At 39.2% G+C, this 15,185-nt stretch overlaps 1 protein-coding gene across 1 annotated transcript in view; it reads right to left on the bottom strand.

Moving 5' to 3' along the window:
* The window catches only part of DNAJC10 (DnaJ heat shock protein family (Hsp40) member C10), a 28,668-nt gene that overhangs the window by 7,603 nt on the left and 5,880 nt on the right, over positions 1 to 15,185 (bottom strand). The window contains 14 exon segments of the mRNA XM_006022854.3: positions 1 to 98; positions 1,474 to 1,629; positions 2,655 to 2,756; positions 4,665 to 4,781; positions 5,124 to 5,251; positions 7,063 to 7,177; positions 8,188 to 8,301; positions 9,119 to 9,208; positions 10,307 to 10,444; positions 10,830 to 10,873; positions 12,851 to 12,928; positions 13,208 to 13,301; positions 13,537 to 13,668; positions 13,908 to 13,990. The exon segment at positions 1 to 98 is cut by the window's left edge and continues 40 nt beyond it. Coding sequence (XP_006022916.1) covers positions 1 to 98; positions 1,474 to 1,629; positions 2,655 to 2,756; positions 4,665 to 4,781; positions 5,124 to 5,251; positions 7,063 to 7,177; positions 8,188 to 8,301; positions 9,119 to 9,208; positions 10,307 to 10,444; positions 10,830 to 10,873; positions 12,851 to 12,928; positions 13,208 to 13,301; positions 13,537 to 13,668; positions 13,908 to 13,990 — 1,489 coding nt within the window.

Below are 15,185 nucleotides of genomic sequence, written 5' to 3'. Positions count from 1 at the left end.
AGTCTTATTTCAGGATATCCCTGAACATTCTCTTGGTGACAGAAAGAAAAATATTTTTGACAGTCCATGCTGCCAACATTGATTAGTCCATTTAACAGCTGAAAGAGAAGAAGAAAAAATGTGTTTTCTAGTTAAAGGGCATTTGTATATGTGCTCCTGGATGCGGCGCAGGCTGCTTTAATTAGTGAGCCACGCTAATTAAGAGTACCTGTATGTCATGTGTATCAGCATCGTTGTGTGATCCTGTCCTGAAACAATGTCGGCAGGGCACTTTGAACTACAGCTCATCAGATGTATTTTATTTCAAAGCGCCCCACCATCATTTTGTCAGCACAGAGATGCGTGGCAACGCTCATACATGTGATGCACGAGGCTGATGGAGCACATAAATTTCTGTGCTTCAGCAGGCTCGATTAATCTAGTGTGCTCTGATGCGCTGGATATCCAGTGCGTTGGAACAGGCCCCCCATCATGTGTACAGGAGCCCAAAATGACTGGGAAACCATATTAGAGTTAGTTTATGACCTCTGAACCAGATGCCTTATAGAACATTTTAGCATTTTGAATAAAGTATTTATTTCCAATTTTAACCTCAAGAGCCCAACATACAAACAGGCAGAATGCTGATTTTTTTTTTTCCCACTGGATCTGTGTGTGTGTAGGCAGGCATGCCTACCTACATACGTTGCATGTACTACTGCATATTTATGTACACAGCGTTGATCAGTGGTCAGTGTACACGCATGGCTTGATAAGTTCTGACCCACTCATACATGTGCACAAAATTAAGGATTTGTAATACTACATATGCAAATTAGTCACAGGACTATGCAAAGCAAGCACACAACTATGTACTAAAACATGTTTGTTCAGATGGCTGAAGACCAGCTGTTCCAGAATACATAAATAAGTCTATTTATTTAACTCAGTATATGGAAGAAGCCCTCAGAGAAGAGAGTTTCTACATTAAAAAATCTAATGTAAATACCTAATGTTTGATTCCTTTAATTAGAAATTAAAAATCAGATTCTGATTGAAGCTTCTGGGTATTACTTTAAATATGAATAAATATAGTAAACCGTCCACTAGGAAAGTTAGAGGCTTGCTTGTTTAAGCCATTTCAATATCAGCGTGCATATATAAAGGAATTGATGTTTTTACACAGGAGGAGTTGTCACCTAATTTACAATACATAAGGAAAGATACTTGACAACTTGTTTCTTTAAAAACATATCCAAGGGAAAATTATGGGTTTATAGCTTATTATAGCCAAGATACTGAAAACCTGAATGACTGAAGTAACATAAAACCTGAATACTGAAAGTAACATAAATTGCCATGAAGTAATTTCATTTTCTGTCACCTAAATATGTAATCTTCTGTAACTGGTAATTTTTCCAGGTACAATGTTGCATAGCTTCAACATTGCCACTACCTAGGATACTGAAAAAAATCTGGGCATGAGATGTGTACCCTGGCCATCCTTTTCCACTCTGGCATTAAAGCTTGGCAAGGACCACACCACGGAGCATAGAAATCCACCATCCAGATTTCATCTTTCTTTCTTCTTTTTACTAGTTCATTGAAAGTGTCTGGTGTTAGGGAGATCACTGATGGGTTCCTGAGATCCTAAAGGGAAGGAGATTCACACTTCACAACGAAGTCCTTATTTTACATAGAACGTTGTCAAATACAAATTCACTCCCCATATTTCGTTAGATTTGTATGCCATCCACCCCGCAAAAAAACCTTAGTTTACAATAAAAGACAAAAAAACCTATAAAAACAAAGCAACATAAGAAAGTATAACTCATCAAATTCCCTCCCCACAAAACTTGAAACCAATCTACTCCATCCTAGCCATTTCTGTTAAAGTAACCCTCTAACTCAGGCTGTCCAACTTCTGAGTAGCCAGGGCCACGCACTGCATGATCTGTGGCCTATCTGGCCCCGTGGGCTGCACTGCCATACACCCCAGCAGTGGACATAGAAGCTGGAGGAGGGAAGGCAAGCCTGGAGACCTCAGTGCAGCAGAAGCAATGGGAGGAGTGGCAACAGGGTTGGGAGCATGTGGGCTGAGTGTTAACCACTCACAGGCTGCCAGTTGGACAGCCCTGTTCTAATTAAAATGGCCTGTCTTACAGGATTTTAAGATTATTGTTTTTTTTTTTTTTTTTTTTTTAATGTTCTATGCTCCTGAAAAAAAGGGTGAGGGGTGTTGAGAGACTGCATACTACCTTATTAAAGTGATAAAACTTTTCCTCATCCTAGGTATATATATGGGCCTCAAACCATAGGATTTGAATACCTCACAATTTTTAACATTTAGCTGCCCTATGAGGCACTTCACTGATTGGAAACTAAGGACACATTATTAAGTGATTTGCCAAGAGCTGCACACAAAAAAAAAATGTAGCAGAGCAGGGAGCTGAATCCAGATCTCTCAAGTCCCACATTAGCATCTACTGGAATATTTCCTTGCCCCAGATTTCTTCTCTACTCCTTCTCTCTCATTTTAAGAATAGGGGATATTAGGATGGTTGCTTAGTAAACATATCTTGAAATATTTCACACCCGAATAGCCTGTGTCTGAACATGAATGGGGTACTAATGAATCAAAACATGCCAGAGTAAATAACTTGGGACTCACATACCTCTATAAACTCCAAAATTTGCTCAGCAGAGTGATGTCCTTCATATTCATGAATGCTAGACTGGTTGAACACCACTGTTGTTGGATATGCTCTAATATTATGCTGTTGAAAACGCACACACACAAAAACATGAAGGAATGGGTAGGGTTTTCTCTAATCCTAGTTTGCTTGCAGGACATTAAACACCAGCAAACAGAAGCTTGGTAGTGTCTATCATTAATAAATAGCTTAAAATTGGAAGGCTTGGACTAAGATTGTGGCTAGTTCTCTAAAACCTAATTCACTGTGAAAAAAATGTTGGCTGGTTTAATAGACTACTCTGGAAATTTAAAAACCAGTCAGCACTCTGTGTTTAAATAAAACAATCCCAGTCTTTTCTGAAACCTGATTTAAGATGTGCTCTATACCAAAGAAGAGGCAAAGAGACTTGTACAATGCTAAGAATTGTACCTTGAATCTGCTGTTAGTAAACCCTGATGAATCTATGATTGAAGGCCTTTGATATGAGTTCATTAATTAACCCTTAACTGGCATAAAATTGAAAATCTTAAAAGCTATCTGTCTTTAATCACTTCAAATCATACACTATAAAACACAAATATCTAGATGCTGGGATTTTCACGCTGAGGGCTGGCATCCTCAAGAAAGTTATGAGTGAGCAACTACAGTTGCAGCAAAACTGCCAATACCTTATGACTAGGGCTCTGCGAAACAGCACCGTTCCATTTCATTTTGTTGAAACAGCAAAACAGTTTTGTCTTTTGGCCCATAGGCTATTCCACACCCAGCACCAGGAAGATTGGTCCTGCCACTGGCCCCAGCTGGCAGCACCAGCCTCCTGTCATCCGGCAGGCAGATTGGGGGCCCGCACCCCTGGGAGGAGTCTGGCACAGCCCCCAAAGTCCTCCCGGGGGTGCAGGCAAGCCCCCGATCTGCCTGCCAGATGACAGGAGGCTGGTGCTGCCAGCTGCGGCCAGTGGCAGCACTGATCTTCCCAGGATGGGCTGCACCCAGCCCCAGTCCCAACCAGCAGCACCAGCCTCCTGTGATCTGGCAGGCCAACTGGGGGTCCCCTGCACACCTAGGAGGGCTTTGGGGGCTATGCCAGACTCCTCCCGGGGGTGTGGGCCCCCGATCTCCCTGCTGGATGATAGGAGGCTGGTGCTGCTGCCTGGGGCCAGCAGCAGCACCAACCTTCCTGATGCTGGGTGCAGGCTGCACCCAGTGCCGTCCCAGATGGCAGGAGCATCCTCCTGTGATCTGGCATGCTGACTGGGGGCCCCCTGCACACCTGGGAGGTCTGCAGGGCCCTGCTGACTCCTCCTGGGGGCGTGGGGGGCCCCCAATCGGCCTGCTGGATCACAGGAGGCTGGTGCTGCTAGCTGGGACTGGTGCTGGGCGTAGCCTGTGCTGGGAAAATCGGTGTTGCCGCTGGCCCCAGCTGGCAGCATTAGCTTCCTGTCATCTGGCAGGCAGATCGGGGGCCTGCCTGTACCCCCAGGAGGGCTGTGCCGGACGGCTCCTGAGGGTGCGGTCTCCTGATCTGCCTGCCGGATGACAGGAGGCTGGTTCCGCTGCCTGGGGCTAGCGGCAGGGCCCAGGGCAAATCGGCTCATGTAGGGACCCACCCCCACCCCAGGATCGTACCACAGCTGACACAAGGCTTTTGTTTCATTTCAATTTCATTGTTTCGAGCTCAAAACACATTGAAACAGCTTCAAAACGAAACAACGGGTGAAATTTCGCGCAGCCCTATTGATGACCCGTAGGACCTACTGTATTTGGTGCAAGGCAGTACTACGTTGAGAGATGCTACTTAGCTGCATTTGCATGTATTAGCTTGGCTGCAGTACTACATTACACAGCAATATTTCTTCTGGCTTGCGAGGTTCTATGCAGTGTTTTCCCTTTAAATAAAAATCTTGCTGCTGGGGCTTACTGTTTAGGCTATACCCTTTGAATGGGCCAGCTACAAATAAATAACCTTTATTGGAAAATACTGAAGCTTACCACATTGCAGAGCCCTTCATGGACTGTACAGTCCAGTGTGCCAAATTTAAGCTGACCATAAAGGTGTTTTGATGCTTTTCTTAACTCTGGTAGTAAAGCTCGACAAGGAGGACACCACTAAAAGAAAAATGAAAATTAAGTGTCACTGTTAAAACAAAAGCCCTAAAATACATTGGTAACTAGTTATCTGGAGCAATGCAAGTTGTTTGGTCAGAATGCATGTTGATTTCACTCTGACATATGTCAAACAAGTAATTATTTGTTACTATAATACACTAGAATTCAGTAAAAGATAAAGACGTGCAATGAAGGTCAGACTCTATACAACCAAGAATCACAGGATTATTATGGTATTCCTCAGGATACAGAATTGGTTTCCTAAATAATCCTGGTGCTTTGATAAAATGTTTACAAAATATATTTTAAATACAAAAAAAGTAGTGTGGTTAGTTTACTTACAGGTGCAAAGAAGTCAACAAGCCATGGCTCCTTTTCCTTGCCAGGAAAATTCTGAGGTCCAAGTGTGATAACGTGAGCATTTACACTCTCTTTGGCAAACGCAACTATATCATAAAGAATCTTCTTTCCTTCAAAACAAGATCAAAACTTTACTCTCTATCTATAGACTTAGATAGACTTATGCATTCACAAAACTCCATGTTTTTCATTAAGTGCATGTGATCTACCTTATGCTAGTGTGTTCAGAGTGTGCTAAATGCTGTACAAGAGATTAGGCTGAAGAGCTAGATAGGGTAAACCTTATCATTACCCATAATGGGGCCTTATTCAAAGCTTATTTAAGGAATTTCATCCTAGGTTATGTAAACATTAACTGGTCTGATGATATACAGATAAGTATTGCATTTTTTGGCTACTGGGCTAATAAGAAAATGTTCATCATGAGAGGTTTAGCCAGGATAAAATGTAAAATTGGTGTTCTTTACAAAAAATACTTCCCTATCTTATGTATATATTAGAAGCATTTTCCCAGCATAAGAATATTGAAATACTTAATAATAAACAGTTCTTGATGTAGACACAGCTATATTGGCCAATGTACACTTAGGACACGCACAGTTACAATCTCTCCCACAGACAGAACTGGAAAAGCACAGCTTTCCTGGTAGAGCTGAGGATACTCATGGCACACACTGGCTAGGATTAATTTCATAAAACAGTGATGTTTTCACCATAAAATTCCTCAAACTCTACTTCCCTTCCCTTCTCTATACTTTTCTCAGAAATAGAATGATATAATACATTGGATACCTCCAAGTACCAAAGGAAAATTTTAATGGCAAGTTATAGAGATACCACCTACTTTGTAAAAACAGAAAGGGTCTGAAGAGAACATATTTATTTTAGGTAAAAAAATATGCCTTCATAAACTTGCAAGACTGTAAAATTAATCAACACTTATTCCAGTTCATGAGGACTACAGCTTCAAGAGTGATGACCTTACCAAGGTCACACTTATCTAACAGGATTGCTACTGATCCCTGTTCTAAGGCAGTGGGGTTTAAAATTCATTTATAATGATCCGTCATCCATAGGGAAATCTTCTGTGTTGTCAGTGTATGGTTTGTTCTCTCTAGGCAGGCAAAATATTTACTTTTTTTTCTGTATTATCAAACTGAAGTTGTGTGGTTGAGCACTCTTCCATTCTATGCTCTTCATGCCTCAGAGCCTGAAAGCCAGATGCTCAGCTGGTTTAATTCTGCCTAATTCCACTGAAGATGCTGACACTATCAGTTTACAGTAGCTGCAATTCTGCTCAGTCTACACTAAATTTTTCACCACTTCGAAATCTTTCAAACAGACCCAGTGATTTTGTACATTTGGAACTAATTTACTCCTATTTTGCAATGAAGTCTATATGGCAGAGATGTCCATAGACATTTCTGGTTAACTGGCTGAAGCTGATTGGTTAATTTTACTGCAATGTTTGTCTACTGACGTATGTAAAATTAGAGATCAGATCCCAAGCTTCGCCAGCTGACAGCATTATGCAAGCAGTGTGTTTAGCTCTGGGGAAGGGCGTGCCTTATATCACTGCCTAGTTACAACAGCCAAAGCAAGGAGCAGCACCAATCAGCTTCAGGGGTTTCCATTCATGTAGACTGTAAGGATGCCTCTGAATTAGAGGGGGAGTACAAACTGAATACATCAAAAGGATAGTATTTGGGCTCTAAATACTTACAGAAAGGGAAAAAGAAAGGAATAATAAAATTCAGAGTGGGGCAAAAGGCTAATATATCACCCAAAATTATAAGGCAGTATCATTTTGAATAGTTGGCACAATTTTATATACATAAAAATAGTCATGAAATAATATAATATCGTATCAAAGGAAAGATTACAAAGTAGTTTAAAAATGCTTTTTCAAAGTTTGCCTTACCATGATGAATTTCATAATCTTTCATTCCTTTTCCTTTAAAGACAGCGAGACATGGCTGATAGATGTATAGATTACTGCAGATGTCTGGTGCTGAAAGACAGTCAAACTTGCCAACCTATTATATAGGCAGCAATTTTTTAAAATTTATTTTAATAGTACAAGTAAACTTACTTAAATTAGAAAGTTTAGAAAGCTAAAATATTTCTCCACAATGATAACTCTTGGCTATAAATATGTTATCCTTTTATAAATAATAAAGATCTTGCTATGATGATTAAATACTATAGTTCATACAAATATATAATGTGACTCAAGCACAACTAGATATCTTTCAAGCTAGAGAAAAAAAAAACACACACAAACTGACTCTGCTAATACTTTAAAGACAGGTCATGGAAAAAAACCTAGAACAACATATGTGATCCTTAAGATTAGACTCCTTAATAGCTGAATCACAGCTGAGCAAATATGAAGCACACTGATAACAATGGTTAAATTCAGTGGGACCTGCAGGTACTCTGCATTCTGGAAATCACTTTGTTTGGCACTCATGTTTGGAATTGTGGCCTACAACATCCATGAGTCACAGATGATGCTACCGGGTGCCTGTACACGAATGTGAAGGCGGCTTCGACATGCTGAAATTCCAGCATGATTAATTGAGTCTGCCGGAGCATGGAAATTGCCATGCTCCATCAGCCTGCTGTCTCTCATGTATCAGCATCCCCGCACTTTAAAATGGTGGTGGTGGCATTTGAACTAAAGCTCATTGAACGAGCTTTAGTTCAAGCACCCCCGCTGCTGTTTTTAAGCGCGAGGATACTGATATAGGAGACATGGTAGTGCTTTAATTAAAGTACCCCCCCCACCTCTGGAGCACGTGTAAAAGTGCCCATTAAGAGGCTTTAGAAGAAAATCTTTCCTATTTCCTACTCTTGTATGTTCTGACATATTTTGACCAAATGAACCAGCATCTTTTCTAAAGTCAAATACATTACCCCAGATTTATAGTGGCAAACTGTCTCAATATTTATGACCGCCAGGTGATCATGAGGAAAGTAAACATGAAACAGTTTGCTAATAAGGACTTAACAGAACTAATGCTTAATAAATGAGTATTCTTACTTGAATATGTTCATCTTTAAGTAGGAAGTTCAGTTTTTTAAATTCATACACATTTGACTTGTCACTCTCACCAAAATGAAAGAAAAGCAGCCACCGGTGGTGAGCCAGATGGTCCTTAAAGTGGGAAGAAAGCAGAGAAAACGTCTTAACTTCCAGTTTCATTCGTGCTATTGTAAGTCAGACACTGAGTTATTCATTTGAACCCTAACCTTTTTATCCAGTTCTTTCACACCACCCTTTAATACCATGTGAAATTAACTCCTTTTCATTGCTTTACCACCAAGGAAATGAACACATTACTATGTTGAATTTTTTAAGAAAACAAAACAAAACAAAAAGAACTGCCTCAGATTTATCTATCTTGTACCAGATGAAAACTTTGCTGTTTTAAAAAGAGCTACTGAAGTTGCATACTTCTAAGCAATCGCACACTTTCATTATCCAAACAATGTCACAAAGCTAACCCAAGGAGGGTGATATTTAGTTTGAATATATTCTAACAGACTAAATAGATGTGACTGAATCTTTACTGCTAGCTGTCCCAATGACACTGAATTGATTTAGTGATTCAGTGTTAGTCTGTTAGGAATTCAGTCAAAAAATAAAGCAGAGCAATTACAGTATTATGCCACCCTAAGCAGTGCAATACTAACAACTTCTGAGGTTTATTTAAACTTTTGTATTTTTTTAAAAAGACTTGCTCCTGTTGCTTTGTGAAAAGCCCCATACAAACCAGGGAAACAGTGAAAGTAAACAAAGACAAAAGGCTGTCAAAGTAACCTGAAGAAAAAAATATTTTTCAGTTATAGTAATGTACTATTTGGACCAATTTGAAGTGAAAGTTTCTCAGAAACAAAAGTAATTGTCTTGAGTATAAGGTTTCCTTTTAAACTTAAATTTGTATTACCTACATTTCTATATATTATTTTACCTCTAATGTGACTGCAGAGAGCATTTCAAAATCTGGAAGATGCTGCATTACTTCCAAATATATCTCTTTAGCATCCAAGGAGTTAAGGAACTAGAGGGGGGCAAAAAGTCAATCTCTATTAAACAAAATAGACAAATATCAACCTTGTTTAGTATTCACAACTTCAGAAGCATTAACTCTGATTAGTTCCCATTCGTTAACATTTGTTTCACTTTTCACTTAGGGCACCTATACATGAGCAGCAAGGCTGCTGTGACGCACTGTAATTACAGTATGTTGGGGCAGACTCAGCTGAGTCTGCTGGAGCGTAGTAATTACAATGCTCCAGCATACTCCAGCTTGTCGTGTATCAGTGTCCCTGCGCTGAAAAATTGCAGTGGGGACACTAGCTAAGGCTCATTTGACAAGCCCTAGTTAAACCACCCCCGCCACCATTTTTCAGTGAGGGGGATGCTGATACACGAGATGCTCCGGGAGCTTTAATTAGAGCAGCTCCCCCAACTCCTGGAGCATGTGTATAAATGCCCTTAGTACCTATTCCACTAAACAATCTCTTCTTTTAGCTGCTTAAGTTTAGCCTGTTCTTCTACTATACTTAAAACACATAGTGACATGCCTTGTCAGAATGAATGCTAAGAAAGGTGTGGTCTTCACTTTCAAAATACTTTTAAAGTTTTACAAAGTATCTTTAAGAGTATTTTCACAAGATAGATCACTCTATTTCAGTAGAGGTCCAGAAGAAAGAAAAGGAAAGGAAGCGATATTCAAATATAGTGGGTTTCATGTAGCTTCAGTGTAGTTTTTCACAACTTTCACTTCTGAAGAAGGATGCAGGTGGCTGTAACATCAGCAAAGGAAGAAATCATGTTTCAAACGATTGATTTTCTTGCGTAAATATAAGAGTTAAAGGTGATATCATGATATGAAAATACAACATCTAAAGAGATGGGCAAGTGCATTTTCACTGCATGTGACTCACATTTCCTTAAAAAACTAAGAGGGGAGTAACTCATTTTCCAGAGTATACAAAATTTAACAGCAGCACTTTATGTTAAAAACATTAAACTGGGAACAAGCAACATACAGTTGTTTGATATAACGTGTTCAACTTTGGTAAACATTTATAATCTACATTCTTATCATTACCACCACCATATACATATTTAACAGTTTAAAAGCAACTCATACCAGAACACCTCCTTTCTCTTTATTACTTAAGGTGGCTCCTGGGGGGAAGTATGCAGTAGTACTAGACGAGATATCCAAATTATCACAAAGCTCACCCTGGGTAGCACAGTCCATCCAGCCTACGTTAACAAGACCTTCCTGTAACAAAACAGCAAAAAACCTGAGTGGCAGTCTAAAACTCAGGCTCAGAATAATTTTTGCAAATGTAACACTAGCAATTAAATTCCATATTTTGGAGTGAGAAAGAAAGCAGATTTACAGTACATCACTATAATACTTTTGTGTTCACTCTGTTCAGTAACACTATATGCAAACCCGTTTAAACATTTAATTCCATCCTAGCAGGCAATAACATTGCTTTTCACAAAACACACACTTGATTTGAAACACTATTTTAAAGTTAATGGGTGAAATTCTAATCCCATTGAAATCAGTGAGAGTTTTGACATGGGCTTCAATGGAGTCATGTTTTCATAGTCTGGAATTTTGCTTTCAATTAAATTCTAAATGAAATTCTGCTTACCAACATGCCAGCTAATTTAAAGCGTGTTTGGGAACTCAGGCAATCTGGAAAACGAAAACAATGTTTTATGTACAAATACACTGTTTTACATTTTGAATTCATTTACCCTAATTTAGAGTTAGTCTTCACCTCATTGAAAAACCCCATGGGAAGCAGACTACCATTTCAAAATACATGTTAGCTAGCCATTTCATGAGCCCTTCCACAGGTTTTCAAGTCATAACTCTGGGAGCTTACCCTCAATGGGATGACCACTACAAATGAAAAATAACATGAAAATATTCCTTCCTGACTTCATTAACAGAAAATTATTTTAGTTTAATGTTACCCATTTCTTACTTGGTTTATAATTCTTGCCTTTGAAAAATGTCTCTTGCTTCAGCCAATGTGAAGGCGAAAATACCTCAATTACTCCATTCAATAAAGAGTTTCTAGTCATTGATAAGACTTGACTTAGTATGAAAGCACAAAGATTTTGGGGGCATGAAAAAACATTGAACTATTGATCCAGTCTTAAAAGCCTGTCTACTACCCTGTAAGAAATCACACACTTCTACAAATTCAGGACTAAAACCTTGATCCATTCAACTCACTATATAAAGGCCTCTGTATCTGAGTTGAAGATTTCTATCACTCCATAGCTATAGAGAAGTCTTATATGCTGTAATTTGTAACCAGACACTGAAAGTACCCAATGGCAAAACAGAAAAATAATTCCAAACTCTCTCACTGACAACAGCTGGAGTAGGAATTGGTATAATAGTATCCGTCACATAAAACAATAACTTTCTAATTTACTATTGTTCATACGTGTAACACTTAACCTGAAGAAAAAGTTACTACCTAATTCATATGGGGAAATGCAGTCTGAGGCTTTCAGTGTGACACTCAAGAAGCTGGGAAGTGGCATGACAAGTCTCCTGATTATTGGTAATGGACCAAATGGGGACACTGTGATTGCTACCTAAGAAATCTCTCTAAAAATGCCTAAGGTGCTGTAAAGGTACATACCAAGGGGTAGGTGGTGATGTGAATCATCACTATGCTCTATCACACTTGAAAAATCCTATACATTTTGAGCTCATCTGTTTTTATCAATCATCTTTCTTCCCCAATATCCAAAAAAACCCTCTCTAATAATGTGGTTGTAACAGATTCTAACAATGATCAGTTTTTAGGACAACTGAGTGTCAGTGACTACTACAGAAACTGGTTTGTTTTTTGCCAGTTCCTGAGTTCAGATCCTTTACTAAGGTTTAAAAAAATGCATTTCATTTTTAATTTTGTATGTAGTTGCTAAATTAGACAATTTAGAAAAATATGAAGATACACTAACATAGCTTGATCCTGTCAGGCGCTGACCTTTTGGTGTTCATTATATCCCAGCATTGGGCCCTTATTTTAATAATAGTTAAGACAGACAATTAATTATGTTAATTGACTCAATTACAACAGGATGTTTGAAAATACTAATGGAAAAATGAATGTAACCAATCCAAAATACCACTTATTTAAAAATAAACAAATAGTTGTGCATGTGAGAGATTCCTTCTGTATTACAGTTCAAGAGGGAAGATCCCTTCCCCTTCAAACTAAAGCTAATATTAGGAAAGCTGAATGAACTTATGAGCTAGAAACAGGCAAGGGTTGAGCTGGAGCTGTGCCAGGTGGTGGCACTGGGAGGTGGGGTTGAGGGGGGCTATGGCAAAATTTGGGGTCACTGCAGCGCCCCCTCATAGCCCCCTCCCAGTGCCGTTGCTATCTGTCCAGAGCCCAGCCCCCGCCAAGAAGAGCCTGGTGCAGCCCTGGCTCCAGTCCACCTGCCCCACCCTGTGCAGCTCCGGGGGCACACCTGCTCCTTCGTCCCCTGCTACCCTCCCGGGGTGCGCGCAGTGGGCATTTATTGGCCAAATTATCGGCCAATTTTCTTTATATGGTGCCGATCTAATATTGGACCAATTTATCGGTGCACCTCTACTAGTTAGTTTTATTTATTTGGAAATAAAACCCCACATAATTACCTCCATGATCAGCACAGAAAGTGATCAGCCAACCAATGCCAGAAGCAAATGAAGTTTCAATAGCGCTGACAAAATTTCCTGTAGAAAGTGCAGGAAAATCTAAATCAGTATTTGAAATGGTTGTTCTCATTAATATACACAAGAAAAGGTAACTTCTCAAAACTATGAAACAAGCATGTTTTACACTAGAACAAAAATATCATTTTATTTTTCAAATAGTACGTGCAAAAATTTGAAAAACTTTAGTAACAAATTGTGGCAGACATACTCGACGATACATGGTAGGGATTATGTTTATATCTCCTTATCTTGGGGAGAGGAAAACAATCAGTGAAAATTCCAAATAAACCATATTACCTGCCCATAACTCTGTCACTGTGCTTGTGACATACTGCATGACAAAACTCTTTAAGCTCTCCTTTGACCTCTCTCCAAAATATTTCACCGGATTCTACAAAATACAAAGTTTATAAAGCAGCTATTAATAGCTATATGATACATAATGCTGTATTTAATCTAATCTATTTACACTGTTAATGGACCTGAACCAAAACCTTGAGAGGAAATGCTTTCACTAAGGAATCTAAGTATAGATTTGAATGTTGTAGGTCAGGCCTTGCCTAATTTGCATGTGGCTTGCCTTTATTCCCCCTCCCCTTATAAAACAAGGATTAATTATTACTCACCATTCCAGTTTTGAAAACATAGAGACTTGGATAACTATTAATTCCTTTGATTCGACAGAGCATTCGATTATCACCACAATTCACAGCTCCAATGCGTATTACTCCATCCATTTCCTTAGCAAATTCTCTCCACTGGAAAAAAAAGGGGGGTAGAGGGTGGGGAGAAGGACAGAGGAAGAAGAAAGAAAGAAAACTTGGGATAAATTCCTTTTAAAAAAATCAATTAATTTTCAGAATTGTTCTACCTGATGCACTTTTTAAAATCTCTGGCTTCAGCATAGAAGTCCACTTATCGAAGTCTTGCTCTAACAGCATACAGTGTCTACCTAAAATCCATTAAAAAAATTAGGATGCCGGTTTTCTATACATACCGTAGGAGCTAAATCATGGCAGTGTGAACATCGAGGGGAATAGAAATTTATGAACCATAACTCTCCAGAGTTAACAGCAGCATCTAGTTAGCAAGAGGAGAAAACAATAAAATAAGAATTCGTAAAATGCTTCCTCTTACATTGTACACCTACAATTCACCACATCTAAAAAAACCACATGCTCTTTATAATTCTGAGTTGAAGTTTCTCAATAACTCTTAGTTGATATTACAAAAATGTAGGACAGTGTAACTACCAACTTTATTATGAAGTGTTGTTTCTATAAATTACGCACTAAAGTGCATTATATGATTAACTTAAACATTCTCTAGCAGGTTAAAAATACACAGCATTTCTTCACGCACCATATGCCCCGCCCCCCAAAAGAAGAAAGATAAAGGATGCACCACATTTTTGGAGGGCATAATGTAGAAAAAAGTAATGAAAGGCTGTATAACACATAATAAGCAGTCCTGGAAACAGTCTCCAGGAGGTGTGGCATCCCAGGAGACAGCTTGGGTGATGCAACTGGAATTTCCTGATGTGGCAGGGCAGTTACAAGGTTATGCGCCAGATCCTTGCAAAGGCAGCAGCAAGACTTTAATTTCTTAATTATTTACAGAAATTTCTACACATAACTGTTTACAGTAAAGTGTTGTTTTCACACCACAGGCCTCATGAAGATACTGCACACTGCATGCAGCAGTTCCCTGGCCTCTTTTACTGGGATTTCCCAGTATCCAATTTTGGCTCCGCACTGAAAATATGCAGCACAAAGAAACTTTTCATGTGTGATATGTGTTTTGCAGCACCTGAACAGCCTTTGAGATGCTGCGCAAAGCGCATGTTCCCGCTCATCTGGATGCACCCTGATGGTCTATAGGATGTAAGGCAGAGCCATGCAGAGAAAACCTAAGATGGCTCCGTTCCCACAGGCCAGTGCACCACAGCACCTAGGTTAAATAATTACCTCAATATGCTAACTGCAGTACACATTTAACTGTGTACATCTCCAAACAGTATATTCCTGTGCAACTATGCCAACGTTCTGTAAACATGAGGACCAAATGTGAGAGGGGAAAACAAAAGTGGATGCTAACACTACAGGGAAGGATTACGTATGTCCTGGGTTAAGATAAAAAAAGTTTTATATTTTCAGAACTATTTTCAGAACTATTTTCTGGTCTTCACTAAGTATACAATGAATAGCTAACAAATTTTTTTGGCCTTCTATTTCCAGTGCAAGTCACAGTCAGCCTGTGCTTGTGTTAGGTAACT

Source organism: Alligator sinensis, unplaced genomic scaffold (assembly GCF_000455745.1).
Source record: "Alligator sinensis unplaced genomic scaffold, ASM45574v1 scaffold269_1, whole genome shotgun sequence".
Lineage (NCBI taxonomy): Eukaryota > Metazoa > Chordata > Crocodylia > Alligatoridae > Alligator > Alligator sinensis.
This window is presented reverse-complemented; position numbering and strand designations above follow the sequence as displayed.